The following is a 25,774-nucleotide window of genomic DNA, read 5'->3' as shown; positions in this document are numbered from 1 at the left end:
GCAGCTGAAGATTTTGACATCTACAGAGAGAGAGAGAGGCATCCTTGGGAGACATTTGGTCACTCCTTCAGCGGCTGGAGACTTCATTGGGCAAAACAACTGAGGAGGTAATTAACATTAACACCAAGTTGGATAATCTTACTAAAACTGTAGACACAATGAAATTGAAATTCTCAACCCAAACTAAACAAATGCAGGATGATATAAAGCAGTTGCAAACATTTAAAAATGCAGCTATTAAAGATAACTCCTTCATTCATAGGAAATTAGAACAAATTGAAATCTATAATCGGAGATTGAACCTTTGTATTCTGAATTTTCAACTTTCCCCTGGAACTCCACTTATAGATTTTCTGAAAAGATATTTAATTGAAAATTTGAATATTTCCTTTGACAACATTCTTCCAGTAAATAAGATTTATTATCTTCTGAATAAAAAGATACCTCAAAAAGAGATGGACAAGCAAAATGAAGGAGAGAACCAGATTGATTTTGGGAATGTGACTGCATTTTTGGAACAAACTTTGAATGCAGATACTGAGAGAGCTACTCTTCTAATTTATTTTGTGTTTGAGCAAGACTTAAATATGGTATTAAGACCATATTTTAAGAATTCTCAAAAATTATTTGGAGAACAACGGATTTGGATGTACCCAGATGTTTCTAAAGTTACCCAAGAGCGAAGAAAGGACTTCCTCTGCGTAAAGAGACTCTTAAATTGGGGGCTATGTTTCTTTTAGCTTATCCCTGCAAATGTTTGGTGAGGTACTTGGGTATTAAGTATACCTTTTTTTCTCCAGACCATTTGAGGGAGTTCCTGAAAGTCAAAAAGATCATCAAGAACTGATTAAGTGATGGACTATTAGCTAGATAGTAACCGGTTTCACACTAAGCTTTTTCTTTTTAACTTATTACCATTTTAATATCTCCATTTTAATATCTCCATTTTACCCCCCATAATTGTGGTCTAAGAAAGGGATAAGCAATATTTCTGTATTTGATTTTTGGTTAAATTGGTAAAAAGTTGTTTCTTTCCTGTGTTGCATGGAACAAGATCATTCTTGTGAATTGATGTGAAAATTCAATAAAAATTAAAATAAAAAAAAATAAAAAATGAGCTGATACTGGGAGTAACGTCGCAAAAGAAATCTACTGTAGGGGTGTTTAATTTTCAAAACGGTGACTATGGTAAAATGAGGAAAATGGTTAAAAAGAAGTTAAAATGATCAGTTGCAAAGGTTAGGACTGTAAAACAGGCATGGATGTTATTTAAAAATACTGTCATGGAAGCCCAGACCAGATGTATTCCACGTATCAGCAAAGGTGGAAAGAAGAGGAAACGAGAGCTAGCGTGGTTAAAAGGTGAAGTGAAAGAGGCAATTAGAGCCAAAAAAACATCCTTTAAAGAATGGAAAAAGGATCTGAATCAAGAAAATAAGAAGAAACACAAGCACTGGCAAGTTAGATGCAAATCATTAATAAAGACAGCTAAGAAAGAATATAAAGAGAAACCTGCACAAGAGGCAAAAACTCATAGCAATTTTTTTAGGTACATCAGAAGCAGAAAACCTGTGAGGGAATCTGTGGGTCCGTTGGATGATCAAGAAGCGAAAGGGGCACTCAGAGAGGATAAGGCCATAGCGGAAAGAATGAATGAATTATTTGCTTCGGTCTTTACGGAAGAAGATGTAAGAGATCTACCTGAACCGAAAATGGTTTTAAAGGGTGATGATGTGGAGGAAAGTAAAAAAATCTCGGTGAATCTGGAGGATGTACTAACCAAAGTGACAAGTTAAAAAGTGATAAATTGCTAGGACCAGATGGTATTCATCCCAGGGTATTAAAAGAACTCAAAAATGAAATTGCTGACCTACTGTTAGTGATCTGTAACCTGTTGCTAAAATTGTCTGTAGTACCTGAAGATTGGAGAGTGGCCAATGTTACGCCAATTTTTAAAAAGGACTCCATGGGAGATCTGAGAAATTACAGACCGGTAAGCCTCACTTCAGTGCCGAGCAAAATGGTAGAAATGATCAAAAAAATAAAATTGTGGAACATGTAGACAAGCATGATTTAATGAGATGGAGTCAGCATGGGTTCAGCCGAGGGAGATCTTGCCTCTCAAATTTGCTTGACTTCTTTGAAGGTGTGAATAAACATGTGGATAAAGGTGAGCCGGTTGATATAGTATATAGATTTTCAGAAAGCTTTTGATAAAGTTCCTCACGAGAGGCTCCTGAGAAAATTAAATTGTCATGGGATAGGTGGCAAAGTTCAGTTATGGATTAGGAATTGGTTATCGGAGAGAAAACAGAGGGTAGGGTTAAATGGTCATTTTTCTCAATGGAGGAGAGGCTGCAGGGGTCTGTACTGGGACCGGTGCTATTTAACTTATTTATAAATGATCTGGAAATTGGAACGAAGAGTGAGGTGATTAAATTTGCAGATGACACTAAACTGTTCAAAGTTGTTAAAACACATGCGGATTGTGAAAAATTGCAGGCGCACCTTAGGAAACTGGAAGATTGGGCATCCAAATGGCAGATGAAATTTAATGTGGACAAATGCAAAGTGATGCACATTAGGAAGAATAACCTGAATCACAGTTACCGGATGCTAAGGTCCACCTTGGGGATTAGCACCCAAGAAAAGGATCTGGGTGTCATTGTAGACAATATGATGAAATCTTCTGCTCAATGTGCGGCGGCGGCCAAAAAAGCAAATAGGATGCTAGGAATTATTAAAAAAGGGATGGTTAACAAGACTAAGAATGTTATAATGCCCCTATATTGCTCCATGGTGCGACCTCATCTGGAGTATTGCGTTCAACTCTGGTCTCCTTATCTCAAGAAAGATATAGTGGAGCTAGAAAAGGTTCAAAGAGGAGCAATCAAGATGGTAAATGGGATGGAACTCCTCTCGTATGAGGAAAGACTAAAATGGTTAGGGCTCGTCAGCTTGGAAAAGAGATGGCTGAGGAGAGATATGATGCATCTTCTTTTGAAATGGGTTATAAATTTATTTGTAGATTATATGTAGCACCTTGGTGCATGTTTCGAGCAACACTCATCACTGTGGGCTCATGCCTAAAGTATGGGCATCCCAAGGCCACCCTGTCTCATATGTTTTTGGATTGGCCCCTGATTCAAACTTTCTGGTCTGCTATCTTCTCCAGGGTTGGTAGTATGTGACAAACCAGATGGTACTGTAATAGCTATAGTTTGTTTTGGCTGTTTGACTTTTAGCATCCTATTCCCAGAGGCCTCAGGGGCTTTCTTTGAAGGGCAATTCTATTGGGCCTGAAAGCTATTCTATTTCACTGGGTAGGGTCCCAAAGGCCTACTTATGAACAATGGCGCTCTCGCATGCTCCACCTCTTGACTATGGAAACCCACAACGAGATTCAATTTATTTCAGTTTATAGTGGACTTTGAGAAATTCTTGAGGAATATCCACATTAAAATATTTTTTCAGACAAGGAATCATATGCAGACCACACTATTGTGAATCCACATTCCATTTGGATTCCACCAGTTCCCATTGATCTAATCACAAATAATTTAAACAGTGTGTCCTTAGGGACATAACAGATTGGGATTCTAAGAATGTGAAACTTCAACACAATCTACCAATTGCACAACGGAATGCCATGAAGTACTTAAGCAAAGATCATTCTTTGATTATCAAAAAAGCTGACAAAGGGGGTGCCATTGTTGTGCTTAGCAAGGAAAAGTATCATGCGGAGATTTGCCAGCAACTTGAAAACATGGATGTTTATGAGAAATTATCATCGAACCTCACTTTTAGACTTCAAAAGACAATACTGAAATTGACCAATGAAGGTCGGGTTGCAGGGTTCCTCACTCAGAAAGATCAGAAGTTTTTAAATAAACAATGGCCGACAATTCCAGTTTTGTATACCTTGCCTAATGTGCACAAAAATGCACAAGAGTCACCAGGCAGACCTATCATGTCTTCTAGGAATTCTTTGTTGGAACCCTTCTCTGTTTTTATAGATCAATTTTTACGGGATGAGGTAACAAAAATGAAATCCTATATACAAGATACCACTGATGTGCTCAATAAATTATCTGACATCAATGAAGATGATTTTCCCTTCATATTAGAAACATTTGATGTGGCTTCTCTGTATACCTCAATCCCGTAAGACGAGGCATTAGACGTGATCAAGAATATCTTAGATGGAAGAGAAAGACCACACATTATACCTACAAATTTCCTGCTTTCTTTGACACGTTTAACAATGAAAGAGAATTTCTTTCTGCACAATGACATTTTTTATAAACAGAAAACAAGCATTGCTATGGGCTAGAGAGTTGCGCGGGGACAGAAATCCCACCCGTCCCCGCCAAAGTCCCACCCGTCCCCGTGAGGAATCCCACCCGTCCCCACCCGTCCCCGTGAGGAATTCCTCCGTCCCCGCAAGGAATCCCCTCCGTCCCCGCCCGTCCCCGCAAGGAATCCCCTCCGTCCCCGCCCGTCCCTATAAACTTCAGAAATAGTTATTTCATTTAATTATGCTACTGAATTAAAGGCTCTGGTAGAAACCCATTTACAAATAAGCAAAAAGACTATTAATTTGGAAATAATAATTGGGAAGAATACATACTTTGTAAACGGGTTTCTACCAGAGCCTCTTTTGTTTATAAAGTTTTATCAACACAACTAATATACTACTTTATCCTGAAGCAAAAAAAAGAAAAGAAATAGAATTCTTTTCCTACCTTTGTTGCCTGGTTTCTGCTTTCCTCATGTTCTCATTCAGTTCCTTCCATCCACTGTCTCTCTTCCTTCTGCGTCTTCCATTTGCTCTGTTACTGTGCCTCTCCCTTTCTCCCCCCTTCCAAATTGGTCTGGCACCCATCTTCTTCCCTCCGCTCCCCCCATAGTCTGGCATCTCTGTCTTCTTCCCTGCCAGCGTCTTCTCCCCACTCTCTCTTCCCCATTTCCTTTCAGCGTTCTTCTCCCCCCCCCATCTTCCCCATGTCCTGTCAGCGTCCTTCTCCCCCCTCTGTCTTCCACATGTGCTTTCAGTGTCCTTCTCCCCCCTCTGTCTTCCCCATGTGCTTTAAGCGTCCTTCTCCCCCTTCTGTCTTCCACAAGTGCTTTCAGTGTCCTTCCCCCCCCCCCCGTCTTCCCCATGGCCTTTCAGCGTCCTTCTCCACCCCTTTGTCTTCCCCAGTGCTTTCAGCGTCCTTCTCCCGTCTCCTTCTCTCCCGCCCTGGGTGCAGCACAGCCGGCCAGGTCCCCTTACTTTTGTGGTGTTTCCCCGACCGACCGACCGACAACAACCCCGGTCCGACAAACTTCCCTGCCCTTAACCGCGAATCTAGATTTCCTTCTTACAGCTGCTGTAAGAAGGTAATTTAGATTTGCGGTTAAGGGCAGGGAGGTTTGTCGGACCGGGGCTGTTGTCGGTCGGTCGGGGAAGCACCACAAAAGTAAGGGGACCTGGCTGGCTGTGCTGCACCCGGGGCAGACCACCCCTCTCCCTTGGTAGCCACTCGAGTCGCGAGGCTACTTTCCTTCTCCTTACCTGCCCTGCCTGCAGCACAGAGCCGAACGGAAGTCTTCCCCGACGTCAGCGCTGACGTCGGGAAGACTTCCGTTCGGCTCTGTGCTGCAAGCAGAGCAGGTAGAGAGAAAAGCCGCGCGACTTAGTACATCCAGTCCCGCAGGAACCCCGCAACCCTCGGAGGCGTCCCCACGGGATCCCCGCGACCCTAGGGGGCATCCCCACGGGATCCCCGTGACCCGAAGGGGAAACCCGCAGGATTCCCGTCGTCCCTGTTCCCGTGCAGCTCTCTACTATGGGCACTACTTTAGCTCCATCAGTAGCTAATTTGTACATGTCCAGCTTTGAAACTAATTGGGTTGAATGCTCTCCCTTCTCAGATAAAATCCATAAATGGTACCGCTTCATTGATGATGTTCTGGTTCTTTGGAAGGGAACTGAAGATGAACTTGTTCTATTCAATTCCTAGTTAAATTCATGTAATGAAAGTTTAAAATTTACAATGAATTTTTCTAGTTCTGTGGTTGTTTTTTTAGATCTAAAGATTATACAAATCACGGATCATTTTGAAACTGATCTGCACATCAAACCAACTGACAGGAATACTTTTTTAGATTATAAAAGCTGTCGTCTGGGAAAATTAAGTGACAATCTTCCATTTTTCCAGTTTTTGCGTTTGAAAAGGAATTGTTCTACTAAACACATTGAATAGCTTTCAACCATAGTTTCACTGATCTAAAGTGCATGTGCATTGACATTTAACAGAAACAAGTTAGGGGAGGTGACCGACGTAAAAAACTACTCCAGCGTGAAACATGCAAAATACTACTACTATTAATTATTTCTAAAACGCTACCAGATGTACGCAGCGCTGTACAGCGTCACAAAGAAGGAAATGGTCTCTGCTCGAAAGAACTTACAATCTAAATAACCAAGACAGACAAACAGGATGTCATGGATACAGTTAAGGGGAACGATTAATCAGCTGGCTGGGTTGGAGGGCAGAGGAGTAGGGTTAAGGATTGAAGGCTATAACGTAAAGGTTGGTTTTCAGTCTGCTTTTAAACAAGGTAGACTTAGTTAAGAATCAAGTGAAAACTGATGCACAAAGAAGTTTTCATCCTCAGTTTAAAATAAGAATATTTCAGGATCACTAGGAATAAAAGCACCACAGTATAAGATCTAATTCTAGACCAGTCCTGTAAGATCACAGGCAATACCAAAAACTGGTATAAAGTATTAATCAACTTATACAAATGCTACCGACTGATTTGGATTTTCTCTATTAAGATCATAATGTCTCCACACTCTCATATACCTTTTTAATTTTTAACAAAAACCAGATTCCTTCCATCTTGCATATTCAGAGCAATGGCACAGCCATGGGTGGGCAGGGGCCCACTCACTGAGCTCAGGCCCACCCAGCAGCCCATCCACACCTTTGCAGTAGCTGAAGGGGACATCCAAGTGCTGCCTGATGAAGACCTTCCCTGAAGACACCAAAAACTCTCTGCTGCCAAGCTGAGCAGTCAGGGCCATTGACATTAGCACCCCACATATGCTCATTTTTCATGCATGTCTAATACGAATTGGTGAGAGGAACAACCAACAATAGAACTAAGTTTCTTCTGATATTCTTGTTTGTATGACTGGTGTTTGCAGATCTATGCCTCTCATTGTTGGTATTACCATTTTCATGCTGATATCTATGCACCAACCACTTTCAAAGGGGGCTTTTAAATTTCCTCTGTTTTCCATTATTTGAATGATATTAAATCCTGGTTGTCAGCCCACACATACACACACAAGTCTTTTTCTCCCCCATCAGTAAATGATGAAGTTATATATTTGGGAGTGACCTTCAGTCAATTCTTTCCCATGAGATCCTATATTAATAAGGTCATGCATGCAGCTTTTCACAAGAGGAAAGCTCTCTGCCATTTACATTCAGTGTTGTATGATAGTGGTTTTCATACTCTATATGAGGCAGTTCTGATGCCCTGCCTGGACTACAGTAATACACTGCATGGCTTGCCAGCCACTACTGTCACACTGTTACGATTAGTTCAGAATGAGTTTGCAAAGTTTGTTTTTAAGTGTCTAGAACTGAATATATTACCCCAAGTTTAATAAGGCTCCAGTGGTCGTCAGTTCAGTTCGATATCAGATTTTTAAGTTTTCTAAACAATTGTTCTATGAGTGTTTAGACACCCTCTCGACCATGTATGCGTCTACTCAACTGCTTTGTGCTAGTTCACAGCATACTTATGTGTTGCCTTACTTGGCATCTGGTAGAACCTAGGGTCATTAGGAACTGAACATTTTCCTACTATAGTCCATCAGTTGTGGAATGCCTTACTCAACCAGTTAAAATATATAAAACTATGTCAGAATTTTGTAAACTCTTACAAACAAGACTTCACTACTACTTGATATATTACTTTTGCCAGAGTATCGCATGGGAGAGGTCAAAGATTGAGTATCATTTTGTGCATGCATTGTGAGATTGAAAATACAAGAACAAGAGCTCAATGTCAACAACTTGTTTATCTTCAACTGTAATTTACCATGAACTATCATGACATGGCAGGAAATAAAGTATACTTACACACAAATACTTGTATATAAGATATTTAAATAAGCCATTTGTTTTAACAGCTTAACAGGAAAAGGAGCTGAAAGCCCACTTCAGTTTTAAATTTATTTTAAAATGTTTATCAAGGAAAAAAATTACTCTATTCAAAATGGACATTTTTTTCAATTGTATCCAAATAGGAAAACAAGTCTTACATAATAAAGTTTAAATAAGTTTTGCCCTTATGCAAATCAAAATTCTTGTACGTGGTTTAGATGTTAAATCTCTTAGGAGAAAGATGAAGAAGTGAGGTCATATGTCTCTAACTTTATTTGCATTTACATATAGTTTAAAATTCTGGCAGTGACTTCATGAAAAAAGCCATTTCCTTATTCATTCACTCTTTTCAGTTTATTTAGTTGAGAGGTCATCCCTACCTACCCTTCTGCTGAGATAATAGATCTGAATAGCTGAATAAATAGGGAAGTATGGAGCCAAGTTACAGGAAGTTATGACAAGCAGAAAGATGTGGAAAGATATAATCCCCATGAGTCAAGACAGAACTACAAGTAGAATTTTAAAAATTGCAATCACACCCCCCAACCTTCCTGCTGAGGTTAGCATATGAAGCAACAACCATCTAATCTCTGGAGGATCTCAGTTTGCACAAAATAGAAAAACAACCCTTAATGCAAAACTTCTGAAAACTTTGTTACTCTCCTCCCAATAAAGACTTTCCTCTCTCTTATTCCATTGCAAAAGATCTGTAACTGAAAAAACATTTACGTGTTTCACCTTTTTAAAACCTTTCATGCAGCTTATGTAAAACACAACTAGATTTATTAGTAAGGGCACAAGATTCCATCCTGTAATCTATTCATAATATGTCATATTTTACTACACTGAGATAACCTATGTTAATGCAAAAATGTTAATGCTACTGATGTGCTGATTAAGGATAATACAATAAAATGGTGAAAATGAGGCAATTTAATACAAAATGAAAAATTAGTGGAGTATCCTAGTGATTACTGCACTGGCTTTAACATCCAGGGGTCCTAGTTCAAATCCCACTTCTACTATTTGTGATCTTGAGCAAGAACACAATCCTCCATTCCCTCAGGTATGACTTTAGAGTAGCCCTCCAGGGACAAAGAAATACCTAGTATACATTAATGAAATGCACCTTGAGCTACTTCTGAAATAGGTGTGAGCAAATTCCAAATGAATAAATACATTTGAATTTAAAAAGAAAAATATGTCCATCTTATTTTTTTTAATGTTCATCAAGTACTCCAGTAATTAGGCATATAAACCCTCTCCCAACCCAAAACATTATTTTTTTTAATTATTTAAAACTTAGCAATCCCCTAGATCAGTATTTCTTTTTTTAAAAAAAACAATTTTTATTGAAAGAACAGCCAGCACCATAACAAAGAAACTTAGGTTACCGCACATCAGAAGGAATGAACAAATAACAAATAACAAAACAGGCAGTCCCGGGAGGACTGTAGTAGCACTCAACCATGAAAAGACAAATACAGTTACCCCAGCGAAGATATGCTGTGCAGAAATAATACAAATCGACAGCAACAATACCGGTCATGGCTGAAAAGTGGTGTCCACCACATGGATACAGAACTAAGGGAATTAGAAGGCCTCCTCAGGGAACAAAGTAAGGCTGTCTAACATTCTTGGGTAAATGGACTCCTCATCCCAAGCACACCTACCAGTCATCCAACACATACCCTTCCAGCAAGACACACCATACCAACCTCACCAATCATCCCCCAATCAAATCCCCCAAACTCCCAGGCACTCCCCAAACACACACACTCCAGCCCGAGAGAACAGAGATATCAGCAAGTCGCCGAGATTCTTCAAATCAGACTCAGGGCGATGTAGTAGACACAGCCTACGGTACGAAATGCCTTCCACAGAGAAACATAAAGGCATTTATTGATGGAAGAAGCGGAATGGTAGGTATGTATCTCAAAGAGGGCTAGCTCCCTCATCCGTTGAATCCACTGTGTGGCTCACCCAGTGCTGTAACAAAAGTTTTTTTGTCAGTAAGATCAGTGTTTCTTAATTTCTTCAAGCCAAGTATAAATTCTCAAAACTGACATATTTCAATCACTAAACTGAAAATAAAATCATTTTCCCTATCTTTGATGTCTGGTGATTTTATTTTTCTAATCATCTTTTCCTAGTCTCTGGTTGCACTTCCTTCTCTCTGTGCTCTTAACTGTGTTTCTAGGGCTTTCTTATCCATTGGACTGTTTTTCTCTCCTTCTTCACTTTCTGCCCTGCATTCATCTTTGGCATTAATTTTTAACATTCAACCTTTTTCCATTTTTCTGCTTTCTTCTCAATCTACTTTTCCATGTCTGCACTTCCTCTCTCTTTCTATCCCTCCCCGTTTTCATGATCTGACATCTCTTTCCTTCCTAGTCTGGCATCTTTTTCTACTACTACTATTATTTCTATAGCACTACCAGACTCCCCTCCTTCCCTTCCATGCTCTGGTCTAGCATCTCTCCCTTCCTCGAGTTATCTCTTCTCCTCCCCCCCCAGTGTAACATTTCTCTCTCCCTTCCTTTCTGCCCGCTGCAGTCTAACATCTCCTCTCCCTTCCTCTTTTCTGGCCTCCCTCCCAATCCAACATTTATTTCTCGCTGCCTCCTGCATGATTCCTCTCCTCCAGTCCTCATTTCCTCCCCCAACATCTCTCTCTCTCGCTCCATGAATCCAACTTTTCAGTCTCTGCCCTCTCCCCGAGTGTGACATTTCTCCTTCCATCCTTTCTGCCCTCCCCATTCATCTCTCCCTCTCTTTCTCCATGAGTCCAACACTTTGTCTCCTGTATGCTTTCTCTCATCTCTTCCTTCAAGTGCGACATCCTTCCTACCATCCCCCAGTCCATCTCTCTCCAACCCCACTCACAACTAACATGCTCTCTCCCCATGCACCATTTCTTCCTCTCCTCCACCCCATGTCCATTTCTCTCTCTCTCATCACTCACTCCTCCTGCAACAATTTTCCTTCCTTCCCTCCCCCCAACCCCACTCACAACTAATATGCTCTCCCCCCATACACTCTCTCACCCTCCCTTCCAGCATGCAACACCTTTAATTGTCTCCCTATCATCACAACTTCAGTTTTCATCTAAGTAGTATAAAGAAATGAAACAAAAAAAACAAAGGAAATAAGGTGATTTTTTATTGGACCTACTAGTATCATTCCCTTTGTTCATTAGGAAAGTGCATTTGGTTCAAGTAAAATTGATTTATATGCATGAGAACAGGTGTATGTGCTTTAATCAAATTTTATATGTCCTAATTTTTGAAACAAACCAAAACAATTTAGATTTTAGATGTTATTACTTACTCTTCAGATTCAAACTAGAGGCAAGTTACAAGGATTGCACAAGTTATTTTTCTGTTCATGTGTACTTAAAATCTCAATTTTATTTGAAACGACACAAGGCATATCAGTGGAAGAATAGAGATATGAATGTGGCTTATCTGGGCTTCAACAATTTGCTCCAAATATTAGTCTACTTCTCCACAAAAATCAGCCAAAAGCTTCAAAATGATCCTACAAATAGCCACATTTTTTTCTGTGCACCGCTTTGTCATCTATTCACCTGCAGACATCAAGTATGCACACATTTAGACAAATATGACGTTACACAATAAAAGTAGCCATTTATCAACAGCAGTATGAGTTAGATTTGGGCAGTAGGAAGCAAAGTTCTGATCTGCCAGCAGCACTATGATACTTTTCCCACCGTAAGTGATTTGGAGGTGCAGAGTGGGAAGCCAACCGTGCTAGTGGTTCTACCACTGCATCCCACTATTCTTCTGCCAGCACTCCAATAGATCTAATCTGCATTACAAGGCAGCATGTACCTTCCAATTTATTTGAAAGAAAATGTAATTGTAAAATTTACAAACACAGCTTTTCTTCTACTGTTTTGCAAGCAATAACCTAATTTTCCGCTAAATATCTGAAAAACAGTTTGACAATCAACTCATTTGGCATATCAAATTTATTTTTATCAAACTTGAAATCCAGAATGAGCAATGTATTACAGCAAAAGGCTCAATTGTTCAACTTTTAATTGAAAAACATCAATACCAAAAATAAATTTATTTATTTATTTTTTTTAATTCTTTATTCATTTTCAAACTTACAATAAGTGTGATAAAATGTCCAAACAAATTAACAATATCTATATCACTTAATAATCATCAATGGTAACAGTGATAAATACTTAACTCCCCCCTTCCCCCCTTACCTATCAAATAATCAATTCATAACTATTAAATTCCCCCCTCCCTCATAATTGAACTTGTAAATTTAAGGGAAAAGAAAATTTAATCTAATCAGTACAATACTTTGTTAATGGCTCCCAAACATCTTGAAATTTCTTGAAACTACCCTGCTGTATTGCCAGAAATCTCTCCATTTTATATATACGACATAAGGAATTCCACCAAAAATTATAATTTAATCTACTCAAGGGTGAAATGTCTGAAAATACCAAAACATTTCTAATGTGTCACAGGACATACTAAGAAGAATGATATAGGAAAGACCAATTCAGTTTAGACAAGAAATTACAGATTTTGACAACAATATGTTCTTATCCTTTTCCTCAGAATGCCGTATCAAGTACAAGATAAGACGATCAAAAATAAGGGGGAATGACTTACTCAATACAGAGTCCTCTGGGCATGTAACTTTATTGTTTGAAGAAATCACCACAGCTGTAGATGAGTCAAACACTTGCTATTGGAGAGAATAATTTTGACATCATCTCTCAGATGTAATGCCACTCTAATGGCTACAGGAACATTAATATATTTTACTTTTTGTTTAATACTACTTGTATGGTGAGCAATAATTGAAGGGCTTATTTCTAAAACCCTGTAAGTCCATATTAGTTGCATTAGACGTAGAGGGTTTTGTAAATAAACCCTTCAATTACAAAAACCTTTTCCCTTGTTTTTGTACAACTTAAGTTGCTGAATATCTTACAAATCAAAGAGATCCAGCTTTTTTACCAATTCATACAGCTTAGAAACTGTACAAGACACAGACATGTGCAATAAAACAGTTAAGTCTACTTTATACCATTTCTTTAGTGTTGGTTTATGAAGGATTAACTATGGCAAAGGACTTTTGCTTCATACCTATGCTCATGCAATTTTATTTCTATTTGGAACACATAGCAAAAGTACTTTAAAATAATTTTAGGATGGTTAAATAAATCAAACATTTGTATTTTCACTGGCATCAGCAAATAATAGTAGATACAACTTATTTTACATCTGAAACCAAATTAAACATTCACTGCTAAGGCTTCCAAACAGACAAAGAATTACTGGTATGCATCTAAAGATCACATACTTGCCAAAGTTAGGTTGTGTGGCATATTGTTTAATGATGTGTTAACTGGAAGCAGATTTTCACATTGTTCTCTCTCTAACTAAACTATATAAATTTACATCAAGCACTACACTATTTGAACTAGTCATGGAATCCTCTTTGACCGATATATCAACAGTAATACAATTTTCAATTCAATAAACTGAATAAGCTCATGAATATTATGAAAACAAAACATGTTCACTACCTCCCTATTCAATAAAAGGACCATGACCTTAATAACCAGCACAGTAGGGTACATTGCAAAACTTAAAATACTAATAATGTACTACATTAGTACAAATGGGAATAGGTAACATAGTGGATGATCTTAGCGAACATAGCAGATGACTTGCTTGCCTATAACCCTGTGATCATCATTGACTCTGGCTCAGGGCTGTACATCTTTTACTCCATCTAACCCAGTAGTTCTCAAATTTTGTTTGTTGAACACTGTCTATCAAGTGTGTCACATGTATGTGGCACTCTAAAATTCATAGTGAAACAAAACCCTCCTAAATATTTGTTTCACGGTAAGTTTAGTATGAATTTGCCTATCATTCAATCTCATATCAAAAAACTATATGCAACACATCAATCCCAGATTTCTCATATGTCATATAAAACAAATATATATTCAGATTCTGGTGTCACCTCAGGAACAGCAACATAAAATCCCTCCACTGCCAAATACCACAAAGCAACACAAATCCTTGCTAATATGCTACTCAGAAACTAAGGGCCTGTTTTACGAAGCCGCACTAGCGGCTGCGCTGCGGTAACGGCCCCGAAGCCCATAGAGATTTAAAGGACTTCGGGGAGAACTGCAACATTTTTGTTTGGGGCTGATGACAGCAGTGGGTAAGGAGATATAACAAAGTTACTAGGATTTAAATAAAAAACATGCACTGTTAAGGATAACTAACACAAACTGTAACCTGTAAACTATATCTGTTAGTATTAGACCCCTAGTTTATATCAAGTTAAACATAGACATAGAAAAGGACGGCAGATAAGGGCCATAGCCCATCAGATCTGCCCACTCTACTGACCCAACCCCAAGTCTATTTTTCTAGAGATCCCACTCCTAATGACCGATCTCCTTAACTTAACCCTCTAAGGGATTCCACATGGGCATCCCATTTGCTCTTAAAATCTAGCACGCTGTTGGCCTCGATTACCTGCACCAGGAGATCATTCCAAGCATCAACCACTCTCTCGGTGAAGAAATACTTCCTGGTGTCGCCATGAAATCTCCCGCCCTTGAGATTTCATGGCGACACCAGGAAGTATTGTGGCCTGTTAACTATATAATATGTATATTTAACCTGTAAGTCATTCTGAGCTCTTTGGGGACAAACGGGATAGAAAATGAATTAAAGTTCAGTGTATATCAACCCCATTCTTTGTATTCATGCATTCCTGTATTACTTTGCTATTTGTGAAGTCTATTAATGAAGACATTTAAACAAAAAGAAAAAGAAAGAATCTGACTCCCAGGGCCAGATGCACAAAATTCTACCCGGTAAAAAAATTCCAGGTTGTAGCAATTTTGTTTTTCCAGGCTATGTTCTGCACAAATAGCATGCAAATTATATGGGCACTGTTTATGCTGAGCAGCCCGGTAAAAGGAGGAGGAACTGTGCCTGGCGCCTGTGCAGAAGAGCGAATCGGTCTTCTGCACAGGCCCAGTTCAACACCCAATCACTGGAGATTGCAAGTAGATTTTTTAATTTGTGACTTTCTCAGGATCAAACCCACAATCTCAAACTGCTAAGACAAGAGCTCTAACCACTAAACCACTTCTCCACACTATGTAGGGTTGTGCTTGAGCTCTGATAAGCAGCAGCAAGGGAAAAAAAAAAAAAGACATCCGAGGCTAGAACTTTTTTTTTTTTTTAATGTTTGTTTGCTGCTGCTTAGCAGAGCTCAAGCACAGGAGAAGTGGCTTAGTGGTAAGAGCTGTGGGTTTGATCCGGAACAAGTTTTACAGTGATTTGAACACAGTTGTTGTTTATCTGTTATGCGAGTGTATCTTACACTCACATAACAGATGCACAAACAGCTACTGGCAGCTCCAGACATCCGGTAAAATTTTACCCGGTAAGAAGTGGGCATTCCCTTTGGATCACATGGAAAGCTCATTTTAATACTAAATGAACACCTTGTAATGCATTTGCATAGGGTTCATGGTGGCTGCTATCGCGATCTGTAAAAGCCTGAGAACCCTTTGGAGCATCAGAAGCTGACCTACCTTGCAAGTAAAACTGACTAAAACCAGTTTAACTTGCATAGCAGACTTTTGAACATTGAGGCCTCAGGGTCTCTGATCTCCCCAACTTGCAGGCACAGATGGTTAAAGCAAGCACAGGCTTGCCATCTATCACAATTATTGTGACAACTCCCACCTCTTGGGGACACACTAGTTGAGAACCACTGAGCTAACCTGAAGTAAAATGCCTAGACCACTACCTGACGTATTTTAGTCTGTCTGGTCTTTGTGAAGTCATTTAGGTACAATTGAGGGAAGGGGAGGGGAAGAGGGACCTCACAGTTTCTTTACGCAGACAACAGGTAAATGAAACAAAAGAGTAAATAGCCCAAAACTTCTGACTCAATAGCTGTAATATTGGGAGCCAATAAAAATAAAATTTTGTAAAACCTTAATATACAATGCACAGATACACACAGACTTAGCTATCAGACAACACTGACTTAATTTTTTTTCTTCCTCCATGCTTTTCCACTTATTATACATCACCCTAATCCAGAGATCAACTCCAGGTGCCAAGTTGCCATGGCAACTAAAAAATATGTCTCCATGGCACCCAGGATTTTCATATCCCTAACATTTTTCTTCCTGCTGCCTACAGCCACAGCAACATGAACTCTCATCCAGTCTGCACCAAAGGGCTCTCGGTGAATCTCAGCAGAACTCTAGCCCTGATCTCACAAAGACTTGAGACCATTTGGCCTTTATCTGTCATCATGTTTCTATGTTTCAAGCACTGTTCAGCTCAAGCTCACTGAGAACTCATGTAATGCAGACTAGAAGGGAGCACCTAGACAAGTAAAGTTTATCAAGGCCTTCTTTAGCCTCCAAGAGTGCATCAGTAGCAAGAGACCTAGGTAATGGGTGATCCACTGATAGTGCTAACCAGCACCGAGAGATGAGCTCCCCAAATACATAATCAAATTATTTTGGCTTTCAGATCCATGGAGCATCTTTTTTAACATAACTAACTTTCAGATGAGAGAAAAGGGAGGAGAACTAGAGTCAGGGAAAGATGGTACATTAAGTTCACTGAGTAGGAACAAGGTGGGGGGAGGGGCTGGCTTGTGAGGATGAGGTGCGCGTTGAAAAGAGGAGACTGCTGAGAAAAGGGTGTCAAACGGAATATCATTCGTAATGTAAAAGATGTTAAGAAGATGACTAAATGAGGACAGAAAGGAAGGACACAGAAAGACCAGTGAGATCGCAGACCAGGGTTATGGCCTCTTTGTTTAACCTATTGCCTCAGTCATAGACATCAGGAAGTTGATGGCACTCTACTGACAGCATGCTTGGGAAAGGGGGACCGTTGCTGTAATATGCTTCTCTGTCAATGCTCACTAATAAGAGGAAAGGGGATAGGTCTTGTATACCACCTTTTTGTAGTTACACATTAAAAGTGGTTTACATATATACAGTACAGGTACTTATTTTTGTACCTGGGGCAATTAATAGCACATTAAGGAACTATTTGGTTAGATTCCCCCGCTCCCCTCTCCCCCAGAGAGGCCGATGCAGAAAACTTCCCACATGGCTAGTGTGGGTTTAATGCCATTTTACTACAGGATTACAATGCAGAAAGGGTTTCAGCACAGAGGTTAACTTGTATTGAAATCCTAACTGCAACTGCATTTAATTGAATGCAAATGCAGCACATTTGCTATCCCACTGCATGCAAGCAGTGTCTCACTTCCGGCTCACCACACAATTGTTTCCCACATATTCACCTTTATAGGACCCCCAGGGACTTTTTGTCAAAACGCGGACCATGTTGGGTCCTGTATCCCTAGCGGACTAGGTCCTTTAAGGCTTTTAATTGGATGATTCATTTTTATGCTTACTGAAGAAGCTGTGGAGTCACGGGGTGGAAGGAAACGTGTACAGATGGATCAAAAATTGGCTGGCGGACAGGAAACAGAGGGTAGGAGTAAAGGGGCACTACTCTGACTGGATAGGGGTCACAAGTGGTGTTCCGCAGGGGTCAGTGCTGGGACCGTTGCTGTTCAATATATTTATTAATGATCTAGAAACGGGGACAAAGTGCGAAGTTATCAAATTCGCGGATGACACAAAACTCTCCAGCAGGGCCGGAACTGTTGAAGAATGCAAAGAACTGCAGAGCGACCTGAACAAAATGAGTGAGTGGGCAAAAAAATGGCAGATGAGCTTCAATGTGGAGAAATGTAAGGTCTTGCACATAGGGAAGGGGAACTACATGTACAGCTATACGATGGGAGGGAGGGTACTCGGGGAAGGAAGTCAAGAAAAAGATCTGGGGGTATTGGTGGATAACACAATGAAGCAGGCGGCACAATGTGCAGCGGCCTCAAAAAAAGCGAACAGAATGCTGGGCATTATCAAAAAAGGTATCACTACCAGAACAAAAGAAGTTATCCTGCCACTGTATCGAGCAATGGTGCGCCCACATCTGGAATACTGCGTCCAATACTGGTCACCATACCTCAAGAAGGACATGGCAATACTCGAGAGGGTCCAGAGGAGGGCAACGAGGATGATAAAGGGTATGGAGAACCTTTCATATGCCGAACGGTTAGACAGGCTGGGGCTCTTTACCCTGGAGAAGCGGAGACTGAGAGGGGACATGATAGAAACTTATAAAATCATGAAAGGCATAGAGAAGGTGGAGAGGGACAGATTCTTTAGACTAGCAGGGACAACTAAAACAAGAGGTCATTCAGAAAAACTGAGAGGAGACAGATTCATAACGAATGCAAGGAAGTTCTTCTTCACTCAGAGGGTGGTGGACACCTGGAACGCGCTTCCCGGAGAGGTGATAGGACAGAATACAATTCTGGGGTTCAAAAAGGGACTGGATGACTTCCTGGAAGCGAAAGGGATAACAGGGTACAAATAGAGATTTACCTTACAGGACATTGAGTGAACAGGGTATGGGTATTTTAAGTTAGGTAGGGAACACTTTCAGGTCATGGACCTGGGGGGCCGCCGCGGGAGCGGACTGCCGGGCACGATGGACCCCTGGTCTGACCCGGCAGAGGCAACGCTTATGTTCTTATGTTCTTATGTTCTTATGTGGATGAAATTATTTTATGTGGATGATTTCAGTGTACCTTTGGAACTTTTGACACTTTCAAATAAAGTCCATTTAGGAACATCGTCACTCCACAGAGTATTTTTGGTTTTCTCTTCCTTTAACAAAGTAGTGCTTTATAAAAGATATTGTAACCAATCTTCTGTGAAGCTGAAAAAATAATCCAAGGATTGGAAGGCTACTGTCTTTCTATACAAAGTCCAAAATAACAAACCACAAAGGAACAAAAACACGGAATGATCTATATTTTGCAGCTATTCTTCAATATTGTCGATCCAAAAGGATTCCCAGAGAACTCAGGATCCATAAATCAACTGTTATGTTTCTAGATGACCAGAACTTTCTGGATCAGTAGTATTCCATTCTGAATAAGTGTTTACTAGATTTCATGATCTTGGTGACCAAAACAACCAAGAAGAAAAATGAACTTATGCAATCAGTTATTGAACGAAAATTGTAAAGCCTAAAAAACAAGGATACAAATTTTGATTTTGTTATACATAACATAATAAACAATTAGAAATATTTAAAAAATGAAACCAAATAAATAAAAATAGAAAAATTCAAAAGAGGTAAAACAGATTATAACAAAGGTTCAATCTATTCTTTTACAAAGTCTAGACCAGTGTTCTTCAACCACCGGTCCACGGACCAGTGCCGGTCCACAGAAATTTCCTGCCGGTCCACAGGGCCAGCATGTGCATCAGGCCCAAAACAGTGTTCTTCAACCACTGGTCCACGGTGCGATCGATGCAGCGTTATCTTCGAGCCAGCTCCCTCTTCCTAACTGATTCAGTGCACAAAGCCACGATCAGTGGCTCCTACGCAAGTCCTGCGCCTGGACCGGAAGCCTTCTCTCCGACGTTGCAACGTCAGAGGGAAGGCTTCCAGATAAGGCACGGGATGTGCAAGGTGCAATTAGTACTATTATGGGGGCGGGGGCTGGGGTGGAGATTGGGTAGAGATGGGCGGGGTCTGGCCCACGACTTAGCCCAGTGTTCTTCAACAGCTGGTCCACGGACCGATGCCGGACCACAGAATAATTCTTTTATTTCTGCCGGTCCATAGGTGTAAAAAAGTTGAAAAACACTGGTCTAGACCATACTTAAGCCTAAGCGAGATCAAAGCATTAAAATTAAGGAAACTACACTAACTAATGTCAACATTCATGGTGAGCATGCTAAGAGTTTTGTTTCTGTGCTTTACCCTTTCCTTTAAACCACATGTGTCAAACACAAGGCCTGTGGGCTGAGAGTTCCTGGAGAGTGTACGCCTGACACTACACTCTCCAGGAACCTCCTCGAGTCCCAACTCAACCACCTACCACCTCCCCGCCACTGAAATTTAAAATCTTCATGCAGCCAACGCAAAGTCAGCCTCCCGCCGTCAGTCTGCCCCAGAAATGTTCTTTCTGCAGCGCCCTGCCTATGCGGGAAGAGGAAGTGCTGTGTTGAGAAGCATACAGTGTGCTTTGTGTAGTTTAACTTTGTGGTTAACCATTATGGGCTCCTTTTACTAAGCTGCAGTAGCGTTTTTAGCGTGCGCTGAAGATTAGTGCGCACTAACCCCTGCACTTCACGGAAAAACTAACGCCAGCTCTATGGAGGTGTTAGTATTTAGCGCGCGGCATTGTACCGCGTGCTAAAACCACTAGTGCAGCTTAGTAAAAGGAGCCCTATGTTTTGTTAATAAGATTATATTGTGTGTATATATGAAAAATGAATGGAAAAAATGGTATTACAATTAGTACTATTATGGGGGGGACAGGGTCTTGGGCAGAGCTTTCGGGACCCCCCACCAAACAAAAAAGCATTCCACTGCCTATGCCTAGAATAACTATTTGAATAAAGTTGGGATTATGATAACATCTATGAGGTAAAAATAACCAGGTGAATCGCTGGAATGGTGTCTCAAGGTGAGGAAGGATCTATACTTCTACTAAGACTAAATATCTTAATAAAAAACTTCAGCCCACAACTTAGACTGTGTTTTAGATTTTGACATCTGACCAAAGCTCCCCATCCCCTTTCCAGATGTTTACCAATTCCCTGCTCATCCCAAATCTAAATATACACTCAGCATTTTCATCCTTCCCCTCCTAACCAAATCATCTTTTTTCCAGATGTTGCTTCCCTCGTCAGCCCACATGAACCCAAACTCCCCTCCTCCCTCACTACAGCAAATCTCTCCCTTTCTGTTATCAAATATTGCTCTGAGGCTCTGTCCCTCCTGTCCTACAACTCCCTGGTTCCCTACATCCCTGCATGCTTAAGCCTCCAGTGTACCCCCTTGGTCCCAGATAGACATCATTTCACTATAAACACTAGTTTACATATAGATACAGATTAAAAAATAAAATAAAATAAAACCATGCTACATTTACAACTATCAAACTTCCAAATGATTTTCAAAGCTCACATATTAAATTGAAGTTATTATTGTCCTTCTTGACATAAAAATTAAAAAGTATTTCTATATTCAACAAAAACAAGAATTGTAATTCCTAGTGGACCAGAAGGGTTCCCACCACCTCCCTGGAGAATAAAAATCTGAAGCCTTCCCCATGACACAATTAATTTGAGGGTCAGTCCAGCCGCTGCCGCTGCCCCCCACCCCCCAGGGCATTAACTCATCTCAGTGGGACTGTGAAGGGGGCACTAATGGAGAGCAGAAGCAATCTCTGCTAACTCCTGCTCTCAGCAGCTGCCGCTTCAAAAATGGACCACTCAACTCCTGGTAGTAGACTTGGAGTACCACTGCTAGTTGGTCAGACTCATAAGTCTGGGGTCCTGGGGAGGGCTGTGGCTAAGGCCAAGACCAAACCTCGGAGGGCTGTGGCTAAGGCCAAGACCAAACCTCACATTAAATGCATTAAGGGTTGTGCTTCAGATTTCTATGTTCAGCACAAGATGGGGGGAGGGGAAACCCTTCTAATCCACACTATCAGGAATGTCCCTGGGATAAGAGGGGGTAAGAGGCCACAGGCTCAGTGTGTGTGAGAAAATGAGCCATTGCTTGATAAGTTTTGTATGCATCTGTTTGTCCATTAGCAAGCAGATACCTTCTAAATTATATGTTGAAAAATGCAAATTAGAAAATGTTACTCAAATTCTACTTTAACATATTTACCAGAACTGCAGACATTAATGGCTTAGTTCTATTTATATTAAGGCACAAAAACCAAAGACACCTATGCAGCACTTTAAAACCAATATAAATTAGAGAAAATGAGCCAGCTTTAAGAATAGCTTCTTCTTTTTTTTAATAAGAAATCTTGAAAATAAATCTCGTTTCAGGTAAAATACTGGAGGCTATATGGTGCAACCTTCTTACTAAAATGTACATCATGAACTAGAAGAAAAATCTGGCACCAATCTTTGGTTCCTGAAGGAGGATGGGTGCATCACAGAAGCATGTTAATTTTCCAAAGAAGAAATGCCAGCTGTACAGCAGTCTCTGCCAGCTGTTAGGCCTTCCTCGCTGTCAGAGCTAAAGGCTGCAAGCCAAATACAAAACAGGAATAACACAAACATTTTCATATTTTAATTTTTTTTAATATGAAAATAATCACAACTGATCTTTATAAAGATTAACCACTTCAATATTATTCAAGTTGCCATCTAGCTTTTAAACAAAATATCAGGTTTCAAAGATTTAAAATGCCAATTTCTACTTGAAAAACAGAATTATGCTATTGCATTTTTCCCAGTATAATAATTGTGTATCCATAATAAATAGGCCAATTGCAAATTTCTCCATTAGAATATTATCAGGTTCATTTTAGCTAAAAAAATAAAAATAAAAAAATCTATATTTTACTATAACTTGATTGTTAGATAACTGGTAGAATCACTATAAACTTTAGTAGTTTTGACTTTTCCCTGCCAGTTCCCCAGCTAAAAATAGCCTTTCACCACTATTTTGTAGTAAGTTGCAAAGGCTTTGTTTACATTTTACTTTCAGGCTATCAAGGTCCTTCTGGCTCATCAGACATGCATAGACAAGAGACATATGGGCTTATCCCTTCTCCTTGTTCCTCTAATATTTTAAGAGATACAAGGAAAGCAGTAACTCACACAGTGTTCTTAAAATCTATACACACAAATGACATTGCAGTCAGCGTTCTACACGACATACTGCAAGCATTTGAAGGAAGAGAGTCAGTTTCACTGGGAATGGTAGGAGAACAAGTTTAAAAAGCTAGTCATGGTGCAGATAACAGAAATTGGCTATACTAATGATTTCATTGTTTTTACCAAATACTCTCTAGTAATGAAATTTATTTTTCATGGTACAGACAGTATTAGATGGTATTACATATTAAGGCAGAAAGATATTTATATCAAGCTTGAAAATGACAATGCAAAAAGTAAATAAAAAGCTGAAAGTAAATAAATTATAAATACCATGACAATTTACAGTGAAAAAAGAAAACAGCATACCATACTGATATTAAATAATTCAACCATACTTTTCAAAAATATAAACAGCACAAAAATAGCTACAATATTATGATTAAACTATTATTCAAAAAAATTAATATAATTCATATAACTGTGAAGACTACAAATCAAAACACTACAACAATAAAAGTCTGATTAATTCATTGAACCTCATACAAAAAAGGGAGATTGAGCAATGGAATCTGACTGCAACACTATGGGCTCCTTTTACTAAGTTGCGATAGCGTTTTTAGCGCACGCAGGATTTTAGCACGCGCTAAACCCACGAAGGTCTAGCGCGCACAGCAATTCAGCACACGCTAAAACCACTATTGCAGCTTAATAAAAGGAGCCCTATGTCTAATATAGAAATCAAGAAATAAAGCTGTTAGGAATAATCAGCACAAGACACTGGAAATATATATATAATACACACAAATGAAAGGGTATTCCCATGTTAAGTGCTTGCTGAATTAATAAAATAATTATTTCACTGAAAATGAACAGCATAAAAGGGGGGGGGAAGAAGCAGGGGGAATTTTAACTTTTTATCTTTTTGTCAACAAGGATGGACAGAAGACAACGTTACACTAAATTTTCATGGTTATGCGCAACTCTGTTTTTCAACGTCTCAAAAGGTGGCTGCTGGGAAGCGGCGGGGGGGGGGGCGAGGAGAAATACCCCCGACCTTTCAGAGCCTTGGGAGACCCATTCTCCTAACATACGTATTTCTAAATGCTTGGGGAAGCCTGGAGCTCCTTGAACCCATGTAAGACAAGCAGCGCAGGTCGCCAGACTCAGGACACAACCACTTCAGCTCACCTAAGCTTCCTCACACACCCCCTTTTCCCCTTCCCTTGAGACCGGCTCCAGGGAGGAGGAGGAGGAGGAGGGTGTCTGTCATCAGTTATCTACAGCAGCTGTTCTTACAGTGCTCTACTAGAACCCGGCAAAGCGTTTCGCTGTTTGATGTGAACCAAACACAAATTCCCCCCCTCCCCCCCCAGCTCTGCACCTCCAAGAGCCGGCTGAAATCCAGTCCCACTAGATCACCAGCTTCTCGCCTACGGACAGCCGAATGCAGCGATAACCCCCCCACTCAGGCGCCCGATAGTCCACTGGCACAATTTCGTTGGGGGGGGGGAGGGGGGATCCACGTCAACCCGAGTTTAGCACCTTTTCAGCTACCGCTTTTCTCCCAAACCGGGTGACGGCGGGGCCGCCCGGCTGCCCGCCTGTCACCGTGGGGACGCTACGAAGAAAAATCCCGCAGCCCGAAAGCGCCCGCTCACCATCCCCCGAGAAGCGAAGCGAGGGGTGCGCAGCGATGGCAACAATACGAGGAAATCAGGACATACACACGGAAGAAAGTAGGGACCGGCATGTCTTACCGCCAGCTCGGGGCTGCTGTTGTCTCGGTGAGTCACGGCTCGGATCACCCCGGCTCGCCAAGCCCGGCGCCCGAGGTCCCCGAGCACCGTCGGCTCCTCTCCGCCAACACACAGGAACCGCTTCCCCACCAGCTCTGGCCGCGCTTCCACCGCCATGGCCTCCCGGAGAGAGAGCACCAACAGCCGCCCCCGCTCTACCGGGGGCGCATCGTGCGCGGCGGCAACGGGGGAGGCGAGCCGCCCCGGGAGCGGCGGGTTTCCAGCCGGGACGGGGGTAGGGAGAAAGGGGAGGGTGTAGGACTGTTTGAAGCGAACTCCTCGCTGGATACGGCCAGTCTCTCCCCCACTCTCCGCCAACCTGACAAACACTGAACGGCGCTCGCTGGCCCTGCGTCCCGAACCGCTCCGCCTACGCCACCTACTACCATGGCTACGAGCTACATAGACCGTCTCCCTCCGCCAGACAGGCGGCGAAATTACTACTAGACGGAAAGTAGTGCGCCGACATTGCTGCTGCTGTTTTCAATTCCAGGCTGCTTCTCTTTGCGAGGATGTGGAGGAAGGCACAGTGCATGCATACTGCTCACGTCGGGCCTCAAGGCTTCCTGCTCCAGTCTGAAGGAGTCTTTTAAAAATGGTACTGTATGTCTTTTTTTTTTTTTTTTTTTTTTACAGCTGACGCCGATGCAGACTAAAATCTTTGGCGCTCTCAGGCGATGGAGGATGAAAAACATAACGCAGGAATATGCTATTTTCTGAAATATAATGTTTAAAATTACACGACGACGCGGTATCATGGTCATAGTGTATCAAGATATGTTTTCCTATTGCATTCCAGAGGATTTAAGGCTGAATTTAATACTTCCCTTCCCCCTATAAACTAATTTAACAAGATACAGTATAGTGTTTTAAATCCAGACAATGAGCTATTTCTATCTTTTATTTCTTTTACGAAATGTTATTTACAGGGAAGAGTACTTGACACAAATTCATTTAACAATATTCAAAAGATTAGCATGATTAACTTCTACAGTTACTTGGACAGATCATGGCTT

General features: G+C 40.8%; 1 protein-coding gene across 1 annotated transcript in view; it reads right to left on the bottom strand.

The window, feature by feature from the left end:
* Window positions 1-25,197, bottom strand: part of JMJD1C (jumonji domain containing 1C) — a 593,631-nt gene extending 568,434 nt beyond the window's left edge. The window contains 1 exon segment of the mRNA XM_033941997.1: window positions 24,720-25,197. Coding sequence (XP_033797888.1) covers window positions 24,720-24,875 — 156 coding nt within the window. The 5' untranslated portion in view covers window positions 24,876-25,197.
* Window positions 25,198-25,774: the final 577 nt, after the last annotated feature.

Source organism: Geotrypetes seraphini, chromosome 4 (assembly GCF_902459505.1).
Source record: "Geotrypetes seraphini chromosome 4, aGeoSer1.1, whole genome shotgun sequence".
In the NCBI taxonomy this organism is placed as follows: Eukaryota; Metazoa; Chordata; class Amphibia; order Gymnophiona; family Dermophiidae; genus Geotrypetes; species Geotrypetes seraphini.
This window is presented reverse-complemented; position numbering and strand designations above follow the sequence as displayed.